The sequence below is a fragment of the Anomalospiza imberbis genome, chromosome 23 (assembly GCF_031753505.1).
Source record: "Anomalospiza imberbis isolate Cuckoo-Finch-1a 21T00152 chromosome 23, ASM3175350v1, whole genome shotgun sequence".
NCBI classification, from domain to species: Eukaryota; Metazoa; Chordata; class Aves; order Passeriformes; family Viduidae; genus Anomalospiza; species Anomalospiza imberbis.
The window spans coordinates 4,569,798-4,585,461 of record NC_089703.1 but is presented as its reverse complement, the minus strand read 5'-3'; the positions used below and the strand labels follow the sequence as shown (position 1 = coordinate 4,585,461).

General features: G+C 50.1%; 2 protein-coding genes and 1 long non-coding RNA gene across 3 annotated transcripts in view; 1 reads left to right on the top strand and 2 right to left on the bottom strand.

Annotated features, from left to right (window-relative positions):
* DFFB (DNA fragmentation factor subunit beta) lies at window positions 1-3,930 on the top strand. The gene is made up of 7 exons (XM_068171639.1): window positions 1-114; window positions 332-458; window positions 538-726; window positions 1,417-1,496; window positions 1,653-1,826; window positions 2,236-2,336; window positions 2,817-3,930. The coding sequence occupies exons 1-7, from the start codon at window positions 1-3 to the stop codon at window positions 3,031-3,033; spliced, it is 1,002 nt and encodes a 333-aa protein (XP_068027740.1). The 3' UTR covers window positions 3,034-3,930.
* Window positions 1-12,794, bottom strand: part of LOC137461869 (uncharacterized) — a 43,456-nt gene extending 30,662 nt beyond the window's left edge. Inside the window, exon 1 of the long non-coding RNA XR_010993516.1 lies at window positions 12,668-12,794. This is a non-coding gene — a long non-coding RNA (uncharacterized lncRNA). The remainder of the gene's footprint in view (window positions 1-12,667) is intronic.
* C23H1orf174 (chromosome 23 C1orf174 homolog) lies at window positions 4,688-7,744 on the bottom strand. Its single transcript, XM_068171641.1, has 3 exons — window positions 7,549-7,744; window positions 6,509-6,994; window positions 4,688-5,770 (listed from the first exon to the last, which is right to left on the bottom strand). The coding sequence occupies exons 1-3, from the start codon at window positions 7,717-7,719 to the stop codon at window positions 5,660-5,662; spliced, it is 768 nt and encodes a 255-aa protein (XP_068027742.1). The 5' UTR covers window positions 7,720-7,744; the 3' UTR covers window positions 4,688-5,659.
* Window positions 12,795-15,664: the final 2,870 nt, after the last annotated feature.

Below are 15,664 nucleotides of genomic sequence, written 5' to 3'. Positions count from 1 at the left end.
ATGGCGGAACCCCTGCGGCCCTTCCGCCTGCGCGGGTGCGGCGGCCCGCAGAAGTTCGGGGTGGCGGCCGGGAGCCTGCGTGGGTTGCTGAGGAAGGGCTGCCGGCTGCTGCAGGTGCGGGGCGGACCGGCCCGGGCTGCGGGCGGGGGGCTGCCGGAGGGACGGGACGATACCAGGCTGGGATGCCGCTTACAGATGCGGGGCGGATCTGGCGATGCTGGACGGGACCCGGACTACCGGGTGCCGCGGCTGGAGCTGCCCGCTGCAGCCGCTGCTGTCGGGGCCGCCCGGAGCCGGGGTCCCGCCCCGGGCTCACCCGCCCGTGGGGCAGCTTCCCTTGGCAGGCAGCCGCCTCTGCCTCTACGAGGACGGCACGGAGCTGACCGAGAGCTACTTCCGAGCGCTGCCGCCGCAGACGGAGCTGGTGCTGCTGGGCCCCGGGGAGAGCTGGCGGGGCTGTGAGTGCGGGGCCGGGCGGGGGGCGCGGGGGCAGCGGCGGCCCCGGGGGCTCAGCCGGTGCCGCCTCACCTGCCCCAGGTGCCAGCGACATCGAGCGGCTCCTGGCCGCGTTCTGCAGCCAGCAGGGCGCTGTGGTGGAGGCTGCGCGGAGGCTGCTGACGGACGAGCGGGCTCCCCACAGGCAGAAGCTGCTGGCGGATCTCATCCACAACCTGAGCGAAAACATCCTGGCCGAGGACAAGGAAGACGACAAGAAATGGTTTGAAGGTGCGTTTGTTGCCATAGGAAGCTGCTACGGGACTCCCAGGTCTTGCTCTGCTCTGAAAAGTCACTTCTGTCAGTTTTGTTGCTCTTAAAGTAAAGTTTGGGAGCTCTTCTGGCTGATGGGATTGGGGACTTGGTCAGGGCTTTAGTTATCCCTTCCATTAGCACGTGTCTTTAGGTTTCTTTAAAGTACATGCACATTTACTATCAGATAACAGTTTTTAAAAATGGTGTTCCCTATTGCTTTAATAAAGAGAGCTCTGAAATGCATTTCCCCCATTAATATAAATCTGCATTTTTGATGTTTTAATGTTTTGCTAATAGTGTATGGATAACTTGCACATCTCTGCCAGCTAACCGTGCTTTATGTTCTCTTTACACTCTGCAAGTCTCCCTTCCCATTCCCAAGCCATTACTGCAGCTCTTCCCCAACAATTCTGTTTTCCTTCCACAATCTCTTGGTGTTCCACAAACACAAAGTAACAAGAAACATACAACAATACCAGCTACTTTTCTCTCAGCAGATGCTCTACAGCATCCTTTTAAGTGCTTAAGAGCAGAGTAGTCCTGAACCAGTAAAATAAAAAAGGGTAATTAAAAAAACCTGTGCAACATGAATTAGTGGAAAGCCGGCATGAACTCCCAGCTGGGCAGGAGCTGTGCTGAGGTACAAAATAATCTCATTCCCTCCAGGGCTGGAGTCTCGGTTCAAGAACAAATCCAGCTACCTGCGGCATAGCTGTGAGAGCAGAATGCGGGGCTACATGAGAGAGGTAAAAGTTTCTCTTGAAGTAACTTTTGTCAAGCTATAACAGTAATTCTGTGGCTGCAGGAATATAAAGTACTTCTAAGGTGTAACGTGATTGTAGAAAAGAGCCTCAGGCTGCCACAGGAACTGAGGAGTGATTGCTGGGTTTTCTCCCCTCTAGGTTAGTGGTTTTATTTCAAACGTTCATCCTGCAGCACGAGATGCCTACAGAGGGATAATCGACCTGATGGCAGATAAGCTGAAATCTGTGAAGTACAACGGGTGCTACTTTGACAGAAGGGAGGAGGAGGAGGCAGCACGCCTGTGCACTGCAGAGGGGTGGTTCTCCTGTCAGGTACCTGCAGCCTTCCTGAAGAATCATGGATGGGTTTGAGTGGGAAGGGACCTTAAAGATCATCTCATTCCACCCCTGCCACGGGTGGGACACTTTCCACTAGCTCAGTTTGCTCCCAGCCCCATCCTACCTGGCCTTAGACACTTCCAGGGATCCAGGGGCAGCCACAGCTTCTCTGGGCAACCTGTGCCAGGGCCTCCCCACCCTCACAGGGAAGGATTTCTTCTGTATACCTGACTTAAACTTCCCCTTTTTTCAGTTTGATCCCATTCCCCCCTCAACATCAGAGGAAGGAAACAGCTTCCTGGGTGCAGTGTCAGGCTGGGGGGGATATGGGGTGCAGGATCTCTCTGGTTCACTCACATGTGGCAGGACCACGCTGGGGTGACAAGTGTGACACCTTTCACAGGGACCTTTTGACAGAGATGACTGCCCATGTAAGCATTCCATCAACCCCTACAGCAACAAGGAAAGCAGGATCCTCTTCAGCACCTGGAATCTTGATCACATGTATGTACAAAGTGTTAATCCAGACCTACCTGCTTTGTGACCTTCAGCTTCACCAGAAAGGTTCAGCCTTAGTCCCTTCCCCCTGCTGTGCAGTCAGCTCTGCTGTGAATATGTGGTGAGAAAAGGTGCTGGGATGCTGCAGCTGCTGTGAGAACAAACCCCTGAAGACAGATGAAATGCTGCCTCTCATTAGCTGCTTTGCTTCTGTGCAGATTTTCTGTGTATGGAAGCAAACCCCTCCTCACTGCACTATCCGTGTTAATTCTCCTCTCCAGCAAAACCCCCTCTGAACCATTTCAAATGCTGGTGTGAAGCAAACAAGATTTGCTAAACTAATTTCCTTGGGGGAAAAAAAATCATATGCCTAGTTATGGAGAAAGAATTCCAGTTCTGCCTGGCTCTGAAAGGAAGATGGAGGCTTGATTATTCTGAAAAAAAAACTCCTGATGGCAATATTGTCTTCTCTTTTGTGTCCCCAAGAATTGAAAAGAAACGTGCTGTTGTCCCAGAACTGGCAGAAGCTGTCAAAACACGAGACGGGAGAGAAGTGAACTGGGAATACTTCTATCAGCTGCTGTTTACCCTGGATAATTTAAAACTTGTACATATTGCTTGCCATAAGAAAACCAATCATAACCTCAGCTGTGACAAAACCAGAATTTACAGAAAGAGGAAGCAAACCCATGAGATTTCCTAGTGCTATCTCTGGAAGGGACCTGCTGCTTTTTTCAATCATGTCAGTCTGTTGTTTTTAAATAGCTCCAATTTCTTGAATAAGAACAATTTGAGAATCCCTAGCACAAGACTGGCTGAGTAACCCAACCAGAGCCTCACAAAGCACACTCCAATATCCCATTTAATTATCCTCTCCTGCCTTCCCATTCCCTACAAGCTTCCCTCAGCTCAAATCCAGTGTGATAAAGGTACAAAATGAGCCAGAGGCTGACTGATTCTACCCTGTCATCTCTGGCCAGCATTGGCTCAAAACTCACAGTATACGGAAATGAAACTTGGACAAAACATTTTCTTCTACAAATCAACCTGCAGGGGCTCATAGACTCCTATCCCTCTGGAGATAAGCCAAACAAAGAAGGATTTAGGATCATGTTTTATTTGTGCCTTTTGCAGGTAGCTTCAGGAATGCCAAAGGTTCAGCAGCAGAGCTGCCACCTCACCTGTGCCAAACTCCTGCCCTCATCCCCACCTGCCCCTTTGCCATTGCTTCAGACATGCATCTCCTAGAAATAAGAGCAAGGTCATGGCTGCTTTTTTTTTTCTTTTTTTTTGCTTTTCCCACCTTTATTTGCCATCTTCCCTGCTGATTTCCCTCTCTTTCTAACACTTTCTGCCTCCAGCTTGAGCTTGCGTGACACACCACCAGTAAGGACAGCTATAATGATCATGTTTACAGTAATGTTTACTCACTGCCTTGGAGAATATTGCTTTGGGTAAAACATTTCCTACCTCAGGAAACAAATCAGGAATAGTTCAATTTCTTACTTGAATTTTTTTTTTTTATAAAAGCTGATAGCAACTGAACTTTTGGGATTGTCAATGTAAATCATGTGAACATTTTAAATAAAAAATGCCCCCACATTTGTGTCTGTGTGAGTGCATGAAGCTGCACGAGACATTAATCAGGTGTGACAGAGCCTGAAGGGAAATGTGTTTATGAACTGAGCACCAGTTACTTACTGCTCTGTAAATAACTAGGAAAAGCTCCATCTTCCCTCATATTGTTGGTCCTGGACCAGTTAGTCCACATGAAATTGTGTGGAAATGATATTTCTGCCTGAGCCCCAAATTACTGGGTCTTGGAAGCTTTGCTACATAGAGCATTGATTTACTTTAAACAACAAACTGAGTCCCCTCCCAAACACTGCAATCCGAAAAGCAAGGAGGTGTATTTTTAACACAGGATTTTAAATTCCACTGCATGCAATTCTTCCAGCTTCCCTTCCTGCACTGTTTGACACTGGGGAGGGCAGCACTGGCAGGATTCTGGTGACAAACCTAGTGTCACCTGTGTGGCACATGTCCCCCAAACTGAAAATGCATTTTGCAAGTGAAATGACTGTCTGTGTGTGAAACTGTGTTTGCTAGAAAGAGCCAGCAGCAAACAGCACTGAAGGAATGCTGGGAGGAGCTGCTGCAATACAGAGCTGGACTGGAACTATGAATATGCAATTAAAATATCTGGATTTTTCTGTGTTACAGAATTAGAGTGAAAAGGAGCCAAGAAATATCTTTGACAGAAACAATGCATCAGCTGGAGTGGAAATGGGAATGCATTGCCATGCCATGCATATGCAATTTGTTTGCCTTACATCTTTTGAATGTTTAACAAGCTCTAGCTGTAGAAATTAATATTTATTTAAACCATCTGCTGATAACATTGTCTATTTTTAGAAACATAGAAGGAGCTATAACAATAAATATCTAGGAGCTTATTGCATAATCACACTTTCAAAGAAATATTCCCACAAACACTGGGTGAATTAACAGTTCCTGGAGTTGGCTGAGGTTGCTCCTTTTGTTTTTTTAAACATGCAGAGGTGGTTGCCCCACAGCCTTAGCAATCTTCCTCTGTCCATCAAATCCAAGGGATGGTATTCGTTGTGTATCACCACCAAAGCATTTGTTTCTAAAATCCCTGCTGGAAACCAGTTGGAAATGGAGAAAGGACAACACTTAGAGCAGCAGGTGGAGGGAGGAGGCAGCACCACGGGGTGGGTGTTTGGGGAGCTGACGTGCAATGAAAACGTGCTGAACTTGCAGAGATGAGCACACTGAATCCATTCTGACATCCTGCATTTCATTTTGCCAGCAGAACTACATTTCAGAGGTTTAATTGGTCTTGGGTAAGGTGTAAACAACCCACACAAGGAAGACCCTTGACCTTCTTTGTACCAGGGAGTCAGTTTGCTCTCCTTTATTACCTGGATTGCAGAATTAAAAGAAAGAAAACCTTGTTCCAGCATCCTTTTCTTGACTATTTTGAAAAAAAAAAGGAGTGAAACCAAATACCTTCTCAAGATAGGGGGCTCAAATTTACAAAAAAGCCATAAGAACTTCTATATTCCCTGGATTTTTTTCTTAAATAACAGTGCTAAAGTGCTAAATTATACTTTATTTCCAAATCACTGAAAATTCAGTATTTGCCCCAGATAATCACTGGAATACTGTATCTGCCAATTCCAGCAAAACAAACTCTCCCAGTTCTCTCCCTGAGAAAAGGCAAACAGACACCTCATGTTACTGACACAGCCACTGCCATGTGGTCACAGAGAGAAAGAAGGGTTTAATTTGTTTACAGTTTGTTGTTAGACATTATCCTCCTCCTCCTCTTCATCATCTTCCTTTGCAATGAAATGGAGCTTCCTGGCTTCTCGCCTGCTCCTCGTCACGCTCGGGAGCACAACTGCTGGGAGATGCTGGAGGGAAAAGATCAAATCAACAAGGAAAGTCTGTGGAGGCAGAACTCCTACCTCCACCAGCTCCCATCCTCCCTCAGCTGACACAGGAACCAACCCTCAGCTTGGGAGCAGCAGCACAGAGCTAAAGCTGTGGGGCTTTGGGGGGAGTCTGTCCAAACCAGACCCATGGGCAGAATCAGGGCTGGCATTCCTTCCACTAGTGTGAGGAGGATTGGCACAGGGTGAAGGGCTCCCTAAACAAATCCTCACTGCTCCCTAAATACCACAAGAAACACCTAAAAGATGGCAACATCACTTGCCCCAAAATTATGCTTATTAAAGGGATTTAAGTGCAAAGCTCTGGCTCTTGGGTCAGTTCAAAAGCTGAGGTAGACAGAAACCAGTTTCCATTCCAAACAATCCCAATGCACCAGGGCAGGAACTGGGTGATTTCTAAGATCCTCCCAACCCAAGCTGTTCTATGATTCTGTTAAGAACCAAAGACCAACAAAAATGTATTTTGCCAACAATTTTATCTCCATAATGTCATTATCAGTAAAACTATCTCATGGAATTGGAATAAAAAGGAAGAAGGATTTTACACCTGAAATAAATTAAGCTGGGCGAGTAATTTCATCTCTGATGGAGAGTTTTACCTGGGGTATAGGGCCCAAAAATACTGCTCAAATTCACCAAGAGGCAAATTTTAAGCAGACCAGGGCTGAGTCTAAAGCAGGAAGAGACTCATCATCTCACCAGTTCAACATCTCCGAAGAACCGGTGCACTGGCATGGGCTGGTTGCTGTCCTCATCCGAGAGGCCGCTGCTGTGCTCCAGGAACATCGGCCTCCGCGGGCGATCCGTGTCCTCCGAGGTGGCCCCGTCAAAGCTCCCACAGCTGCTCTCCTCTTCACTGAACACGTGATAGTGGTGCAGATATCCACCCATTTTTAATGGAGCACCGCCGGAATTCACTGCGTGCGGCTCCAGAGAAACACCATGCTCCTTCTCCTGCTTCCCTTCAGCAGTCTCTGGAATGCTTTCATCTTTTTCCTGTTGGATTATACTGCTGTCTCTTGGATCTTCTGAACCTCCATCCCCATCAGATGTTTTAGGTGCTCCCCCCAGTGCAGCAAGGTTTCCACTTTCACATGTGAGTCCCTCTAGTTCTGATTTTAGATTGCTTTCTTCATATTTCATCCTCTTTGCAGGTTGTCCTTCAGCAGCTTCACGTGATGAACACTTTTAGAAAAAAAAAGACAAGATTGTAAAGCTCACTTGAAATAAAGAAGAATAAAATCACCTCATCTCTTTAGTTGCAAAGCTGGCTTTGGAACAGAAGGGCTCCATTACACAAGTGGCATTTTGATCCAAACCTTCTAAGAAAAGTAATTAGTAGAAAGTGCACGTGAAGAGAGGAAAAGAGAAGCACACAGCTGGCATAAACCACAATGTACAGTCCAGCAAGAGAAAAACACTTTGCTCAGAGAATAAACTAGCATCGTAAGAGGTCAATCACCATGTTCTTATTTTCTTAAGGATGATGCTAATAGGAATTACTATGCCAGGCCTGTCATCACCCGGCACGGCAAGCGCCTAAATCTGCTCTGTATTTCTGCACTGCCACAAACAACGTCGTGGGAGGAGCGGGAACGGCGATAAATTTCCTTCAATTCTCCTGATAATTCCCACATGGTGATGCTCAGATTGGAGCTGTTAATAATCACCTGCGATCCCCCCGGGGGCCGCGCGGCCTTTCCCTCCCCCACCATCCCACCCGGCCCCGTCCCTCCTACCGGGCTCGCCGTGTCGGCTGTTTCCCCCGCGGGCTGTGCGGGGTCGGTTGCCGGGGCCGCCTCCGCGGAGCGCCGGGCCCGGTGCCGTGGCCGTGGCCGTGGCCGGGCCGGGCGAGCGGGGCCGCGGGTGCCCGAGCGCCGCCGGCCCCGCGCCGCGCCGCCCGCCGCCATCTTGGGCCGCGCGCGGGCCCGCGCTCGCCATCTTGTGGAGCTCCGTTCAGGAACCGCGGGCTCCGGGCACCGGGCTCCGGGCAGAGGGCTCCGCACAAAGGGCAAAGGGCTCCGGGCACCGGGCAGAGGGCTCCGAGCACCGGCAAAGAGCTCCGGGCAAAGGGCTCCGGACACCGGACAGAGGGCTCCGAGCACCGGCAAAGAGCTCCAGGCAAAGGGCAGAGGGCTCCGGACACCGGGCAGAGGGCTCCGAGCACCGGCAAAGAGCTCCGGGCAAAGGGCACCGGACACCGGGCAGAGGGCTCCGAGCACCAGGCACCCGGCAAAGGGCAGAGGGCTCCGGACACCGGACAGAGGGCTCCGAGCACCGGCAAAGAGCTCCAGGCAAAGGGCAGAGGGCTCCGGACACCGGGCAGAGGGCTCCGAGCACCGGCAAAGAGCTCCGGGCAAAGGGCACCGGACACCGGGCAGAGGGCTCCGAGCACCAGGCACCCGGCAAAGGGCAGAGGGCTCCGGACACCGGGCAGAGGGCTCCGAGCACCGGCAAAGAGCTCCGGGCAAAGGGCACCGGACACCGGGCAGAGGGCTCCGAGCACCAGGCACCCGGCAAAGGGCAGAGGGCTCCGGACACCGGGCAAAGGGCTCCAGGCAAAGGGCAGAGGGCTCCGGACACCGGGCAGAGGGCTCCAGGCAAAGGGCAGAGGGCTCCGGACACCGGGCAGAGGGCTCTGGACACCGGGCAGAGGGCTCCGGGCAAAGGGCAGCCTCATCCCGGCCAGTGAGGGCGGGGAGCCCACGGCCCTCACACGCCGCAGCCCCTCACACACAGCAGCCCCTAGCGTGGACCACAGACAGCATCGCCTTAGCGGAGGCTTTGGCAAAGTGAGGACAAAGCATCTCGTCACAGGTCGCGCAATGGGGTGGGTTGGAAGCGACCTTGAAGATCAGCCAGTCCCACCCCCTGCCATGGGCAGGGACACCTTCCACTATCACAAGCTGCTCCAAGACCCGTCCTTGAGCCTTGAGCACTTCCAGGGATGGGGCAGCCGCAGCTTCTCTGGGCAACCTGTGCCGAGGCCTCCCCACCCTGACAGCCAAGAATTTCTTCTCAATATCCAATCTAAACCTACTCTCTCTCAGTTTAAACACATTCCTCCTTGTCCTGTTGCTACATGCTTTGGTAAATAGTCTTGCCACATCTTTCCTATAAGTTCCTTCAAGCATCGGAAGGCTGCAATTGCAGTTTCTGAAGGGATCTTACTGACCTCCCTCCCAGCTGCTGCTTGGGGAAAAACCCAGCCCCATCCTGCCTGGGAGCTATGTAGCTTATAAACATTTGAAATAGTTTGCTTCCCATTGTGTCTCACTCTGGAGCAGCGCTTACTCTCATTCAAGACGTGGTCGAAGAGTTATTATTCAGATGCTCTTCTTTCTGCTTTCCACAGCCCTCAGGGAACAAATTATGTCAGTAACTCAAATCCCTCTTTAACTTCAAGGACTCTGAGGGTAGCAGATGAATTTCTGTGTAGTAAAGCACCCAGATTTAAATACATAATTATCCTGTCTGATGTTCCTGGGGAGGTGCTGCGGGGAGCGATGGCAGGTACCGGTGCCCTGACGGCCACGTCCCCACGATGGGGCCCGTGGGCTCCATCCATCACATTAAACACAGCTCCTTCTCCAGTTAATTCAGTGCTTTGGGGATGCTGTGGGGATTTTTATCATTCTGTCCATCTGAGGGCACAGGAGCTTGTTTCTTTATAGCAGCCTTTAATGTTCTTGCTCATTGCAGAGTTGTCTCAGTGGTACCTGTGCTCCTCCATCCAACTTGGCTGATTAAATGCTTGTCCGTTCAGCCTGGCCTTAAAAAACAGAAGCAACAATTTAAATTGCAGAAATGAGTAGCAAGACTGTACCTATGGGGATATTCAAGAAATAATTTTTTTCTCAAAAGTATAAAATCCCCCCGTTAAACCTTGCAGGTTTGGAGACTTGCCTGCACGTTGTTGTGCAATTTCCCTCTGTGCTCAGAGTCCATCTATGCTTTGTTCTCCGGGTGAGATAATTCATATTCTTCTCCAAAACCTCCTTGACTTGCTCCACTCTCTCACAGTGTTGTTGCTTGCAGCCATGGAATACAGATGATTGTTTTTATTAGGCAGTGAAAACTTATACTGTCTTGTAAACAGCCGCAGACTAAAACTGGCTAAAAAGCAGCATTTCTGCAGCTGGAAAACGTGGTTCTTGTTTTAATTTCCACAACAAACTAAAAATAGTAAGGAAAATTTAATTCTAATAAATACTTTTCACAACACTGTATGTTCCTTGGGTTTTATGCCGCTTTGGAAAGCTGATGTGACTGAGCACTGAGAAGGGGGTGGCAAAGCCCTGAGCAGGCCTTTGGTGACCTGGTGTGGGGTGAGGTACACAGCTACAAGCACATGAGGCTCTGTGGGGTGGCCTTGGACACAGGGTGCAAGAGGCACCGCAGCTTAGATGGAGCTGGGATGTCACACTTGCCCTATCCCCGCTTTAACCATGTTATTTTGGGGGCAGGTAGTGACAATTTCACAGCTTCAGATGTTGCTGCATATTCTGAAATATGGCCGAGATTAAAACTGTCACACAGCGCAGGAAGCACCCAGGAGAGACTGTGGATGCCTCTGAGATCCATCCCCATCTCAGCAGCAGTGACTCCCAAGTGACTTGAAAGGCAACAGGGGAACCGCCAACAGCCCTCTGAGAGAATCAGAGCAGCACAAGCTATTTACATTAAACCCACATTTCCACATAAAAGGGGGCTTATTCTCAATATTAAAAAAAAATGGGTTATGTTAGAATCTGTTGTCTAAGCAGGCAGGGAAGAAAAAATGAAAAGAGGGTTTTGTGAGCTCCAACATTCCTGTGAAAACTGGCGGCTCTGCAGCAGCAGCTGATGAGCTTATGGAGCAGGAAGGGAGAGCCAGGCTGTGAAACTTGATGTGCAAATGAGCTTCTTGCAGCACTTGTCTCTGCGCCTGTCACTTGCACCAGTGTCCCTGTCTGTTATAATCCTCCCAGTTCATTTGGCTAAACATGACTGACATGCCAGGGACAGCAGCCAAAAAAAATGTTGCCTGTAAACATGCTGGCTGTTAACTGTTGAATGTGAGGTCTGTCATCCTGAACAGCCATCCATCAGGAGTGCTGGCTGGCCTTTTCCTGCCACGGAAAAGGTGGGTTGGGTTCAAGTGGCTGAATTTTTCTGGGGAGAAAGCAGGAGGAGCATCCACTTCCCAATAACCAGGACCAGGAGCCATGCTCCCTGCTGCATCCTTCTGGCTGCTTCCTCTGCCTCCTCAGCAGGAAGAGTTGGTCTTGTGTTGAAGATTTGAAGAAAAAATGTTTAGCTGCTGTTGCCTTCCATCACATGGTGTTGTCGTGCCAGCTCAGGTAATGTTGGTGAGCCTTGAGGCTGAATGGGGCTTTGAGTAACCTGGTCTAAGGAAGGCGTCCCTGCCCATGGCAGGGAGTTAGAACTGGATGATCTTCAAGGTCCCTTCTAAGCCAAAACATTCTGTGATTCCATTATTCTATGGACTGCCAGTTTTGGGCTCCCAGAGGCACTGTGTACTGGGAAATCCTCTGGGTGTTGATACCCCATCTAGAACTGAAATTCTCCAGCCCTCCGATGCAGCTGCCCTGAGCACTGCTGACCTGAGGACCTTTGCACTACTCACATGGAATAAACTCCTCATTTCCATCACAGAGGAGTACTCACATCAGGAGCTGGTGAGCCTTGACACAGAAATCACAGGCAATTTACGGTACATAATGAAACTTTATGCTTGCCATGTGAGAAATCTCTTTGAGTCTTATTTTGGATTTCTAGCAAGTGTTTTATCAAGGACCAAACATGGAAAGGCAGTATCTGAAGAAATTAATTAACACGACAGAGCTGTACGTGGGCTTTGTGAGAAAGAGCAACAAAGAGGAAACCTGTGACATTTGTTAATGACAAACCATAAGGAACATCGGAGAACAGCGAGTGCAGAGAACCCAACCCAGGCTGGGGGGTTGCAGTACCTCTCTGAGGGACTGTTTGGCGCTGGGCTTCCTGGGATGGGCACAGCTGGAGCCCTGCCAGGACTCTGCCCCAAACCCTTGCCTGGAGCCCTGCTGCTCATGGTCTTGTCCCCCTGTTGCTGATGCACTTTTCGTAACCATCTCTAGTGTTTACCTGGCAAATTCTTCCCAAAGCACCTCCATGCCCAGAGAATTCCACCTGTCCCAGGTCTCCTGCCTTCCCCAAGCCCCTCTTGCTCCTGGCATATTGATTTTTCACAAACCACAAGTAAATCTCTCCCAGCACAAAGCGTCTCACTGGGTCCAAATCCTTACCTTTGCTCCAGGAGACTGATTACATGGATTTTAATGATTTGCCGGCAACTTGGCCTGGCTGGTAAAAAGCGTCAGCTACAGAAACCTTTTCCTGGCTCAGTTTAACGGCTGCAGTAACTGTAGCCGTGGGAACAGGGCTCCCGCCCCTCCGCTTCCCGCTTTGTCACGTCGCTTTGCTACAGGCTTTAATTAGGGTTTCATTAGGGTTTCATTCCCATCCAACTTCCCGGCCGGGGCAGCAGCTCGGGCTCAGCCGCCGCCCGACGCTGGGGGTCAGTGTGAGACCGGCGGTGCGGCCGCGCCGCCCGTGGACTCGGGGACACGGGGGACATGGGGGACACGGGGGGACACGCAGGGTGGGCGACACGGGGAGATACGGGGGGACGTGGCGAGATAAAGGACGTGGGAGGGACAAGGAGTTCTCTGCGTTCTCGTGGGAGAGGCTCAGCCCCCACCAAGCCTGTCTGCCCTCCTGCGAGGAGCCCAAACCAGGGAGACAAAGGATGGCTGGGGTTGCATGGACGTTAAGGCTTACCCCGTTCCTACCCCTTGCCATGAGCAGGGACACCTTCCACTATCCCAGCTTGCTCCAAGCCCTGTCCAACCTGGCCTTGGACACTTCCAGAGCTGGGGCAGTCACAGCTTCTCTCAGAAACCTGTGCCAGAACCTCACCACCCTCACAGGGAAGAATTTCTCCCTAAAATCAAATCTCTATTTCCCCTCTTTTAGTTTAAAGCCATGCCCCCTCTTCCTGTAACTCCATGCCCTTGTCCATTGTCCTCTCCAGGTCTTCTGGAGCCCCTTTAGGTGATGCAAGGGGTTGTAAGTTCTCCCCAGAATCTCCTGTTCTCCAGGCTGGATACCCCCAGTTCTCCCAGCCTGTCTCCATGGGACAGATGCCCAGATTTTGCCTGGTTGCTTTGCTATGCACCCCAGGGAGCTGAAGCAGTTGTGTTCTGCAGCTCTGAGTGTGCTGCTCCCAGCTGGAACAGGGCATCTCAGGAACAAAGAGCTTCTCCTTGTTTCCTCCAGCCCCCCTTGCCTGCAGGTAGCTGAGCCTGGTCCTGGCATTGCCACCCTGCCCAGCTGTCAGAGGGACAGGCTGGGAACACCACACTCAGCAAGGCTGAACTTCATCCAAAAGCTGAGCCCAGGCTGCTCTCAGCATAATTTGCTTAGATAGATTTAAAATAATAATATTTTTAAAATGCCCTTCCTCTGTCCTACATGCCAGTGAACATCAAGCTCACCGAGCCCCAGCCTGATTTTCCACCAGTGACAGGTAACATTTTGGTGAGCGTTGTACATTATTTAACACATATCTTTGGGGAGATAAAAATTCTTTGAGTGAATGCAAGTGTCTTCTCTACACACCTGACAAGGATGGAAGTCGCTGTTTTACACAAGGCTCATTAAATATAAACCCACCATGTTGATTTCAGCATCTTAAATTACTTAAGCCAATGTAATGGGATAAATATTTGATGGTGAATTTTATTAAATTTCCACCACTATTATGTTACTGCTAAAAATATAAAGATTTCTTTAAAGCCTGCTCGGTGGTCTCCAAAGGCATATGATTGGAAATCTGACTCAAAACCTGCCTGCAGGGACTGCTTTGGGGATGGGAATGAATTATCTCCTTCCCTCTGTCCTCTGCAGGTAACAGCAGATTCTTCCTGCTCCCGCCAGGATTAGTCAGTCCCTGAAAATAGCGACAGTATCCCAGGCCAGGCCCAGAGCTGTGGAGGGCACACAGCCGAGGCTGTGCCCACCAAGGGTGGCTCTGCACGGGATAACCCTTGGGAGCAGTGAAGGAGGGCAGGGAGTGTCCCACAGGAGGGTGACTGCGGGGTGGCTGCTTGTCATCGTGTTTGTCTCTTCTCCCAGCTTCTGCACTTTGCAGCTCTGCTTGGAAGGCAGAACAGAACAGAAGTATCGTGGTGTGGTGGGAAATCACCTGAGAAATGAGCACCTGCACAAGCTCTATGTGTGCCCCAAATCTGGAGGGGCCAGGGCACTGTCCCTGCAGAGCTGGTGGTGTGGTGTGGGCAGGGGTCACCTCGGTGAGCACTCACAGCCGCTCTGCTATCCATGAAGAAAGGGAAATCCACCGAGGGACTGAAAAGAGGACATCACCAGGATGTTTTTAAACTCTGATTTGACAAAATCCTACCAGATTTTCTCTCATTAGCACTCGCGTCTGAACGCGGCTTGAGGTGAGACCTACCTTTCAGCAGAGCTGTGGTCCACACCAGAGCCCCATCCAAAAGTGCTGCCCCGTGAATCAGTAACACATCTCGAGTCAGAGCGCAGCAAGTTGTGCAGTCCTGAGTCTATAAATATTTCTTTTTGCCTTTGAAAGGATTGCTGCACAGTGGCACTTTCTCTCCCTGTCACATAATTAACTCTTGCTCACTTTCTGTCGCTTGTCTTGCCATAATTCAATATGTAAAATTTAAAACCCCTCAACAGTTTAATTCTTGGCATTTAAGAGTTGCCAATTTCTGGGCAGAGGAAATCTCCCAGGACAGAGCTGGTCCAAGCAAAGACACATGCCCATGGATGAGCACCTGAGATGGAGAAGGCAGCTGGGCCAGGTGGCATTTTCTTAGCAGAGCAAAAACCATCAGCATTTTCCTGGAGATGTGTCTCTTTCCCTGATATCCTACAGGAGGGGGAGTTTAAGCCACTGCAGGAATCTCATCACAGTTCAGTAGCTCCCTGAATTAAAAAAGGATAATTACAGCTGAAGCACCCTGGAGCTGGGCCATGGAAAAGGCTATTGAGGTCAGTCTCTTGTCCACTCTCACGACTTCTTTCAGAACCAGAGCAAACTCTGTGCCAAAACATCCCCACTTGGATTTATTTCTTTTCACCACTGGTTCCCAGTGCCAGAGGTTACGTGTAAAGAGCTGTAACTGCACCTCAGAGAGGACCTTCTACCAGTGGGGATCCTCAGACAGCATCTGTCTTCAAAAGAGCAGGAAAAAACAATCAGAGGAGACATGTTCTGTTCATGCAACAGCAAGCAATATTGTTCCACTGGTAGGAATCACACTAGGACAGCGGCTCCAGTGGCCCGGTGTGGCGCACTCTTACGCATTCCTTCCGACTGGGGACTGCAGTGCAACAGGAGCGATTCCGTTATCAGCCCTGGGAGGCTCCGGTAATGAACCCACATCCTCATTACAATCTGCTTAAGCACTTCCTACATCAGGTATTGCCTCCATCAAGCATCGCTGCTGATCTCCTGTGTCCTGACTCTTTTGAAGCAGGTTTTCCAGGAGCAGCTCCATTACACCATGCCATAGCTCTGAGTCATCTCCCACCTCTCCACAGGGCCGGCTGTGTGCCTTTGTCATCCACATCCTGCACAGAAGATGTCACACAACTGTCCAGACACCATCCCAGTGTGTAATAGCTGCTCTTCAGAGACAGATTAATCATGTAAGCAGAGAAAGACTTCAGCTGGGCACTCCTGCTCAAGCAGCACATTTCTAGGGCTCTTTTCTGCATACACTGATAGTGCTTAATGCTTAACACAGAGTCAGAATTAAAAAC

What these genes read in the sequence shown, in the direction of transcription:
- DFFB (XM_068171639.1), top strand. Translation starts at nt 1, where the DNA reads ATGGCGGAACCCCTGCGGCCCTTCCGCCTGCGCGGGTGCGGCGGCCCG. An exon ending in CGACAAGAAATGGTTTGAAG is followed by an intron (nt 727 to 1,416) that starts GTGCGTTTGTTG and finishes CATTCCCTCCAG; the next exon opens with GGCTGGAGTCTCGGTTCAAG. An exon ending in AGGGGTGGTTCTCCTGTCAG is followed by an intron (nt 1,827 to 2,235) that starts GTACCTGCAGCC and finishes CACCTTTCACAG; the next exon opens with GGACCTTTTGACAGAGATGA.
- C23H1orf174 (XM_068171641.1), bottom strand. Translation starts at nt 7,719, where the DNA reads ATGGCGGCGGGCGGCGCGGCGCGGGGCCGGCGGCGCTCGGGCACCCGC. An exon ending in CAGCCGACACGGCGAGCCCG is followed by an intron (nt 6,995 to 7,548) that starts GTAGGAGGGACG and finishes TTTTTCTAAAAG; the next exon opens with TGTTCATCACGTGAAGCTGC. An exon ending in TCTTCGGAGATGTTGAACTG is followed by an intron (nt 5,771 to 6,508) that starts GTGAGATGATGA and finishes TTTTCCCTCCAG; the next exon opens with CATCTCCCAGCAGTTGTGCT.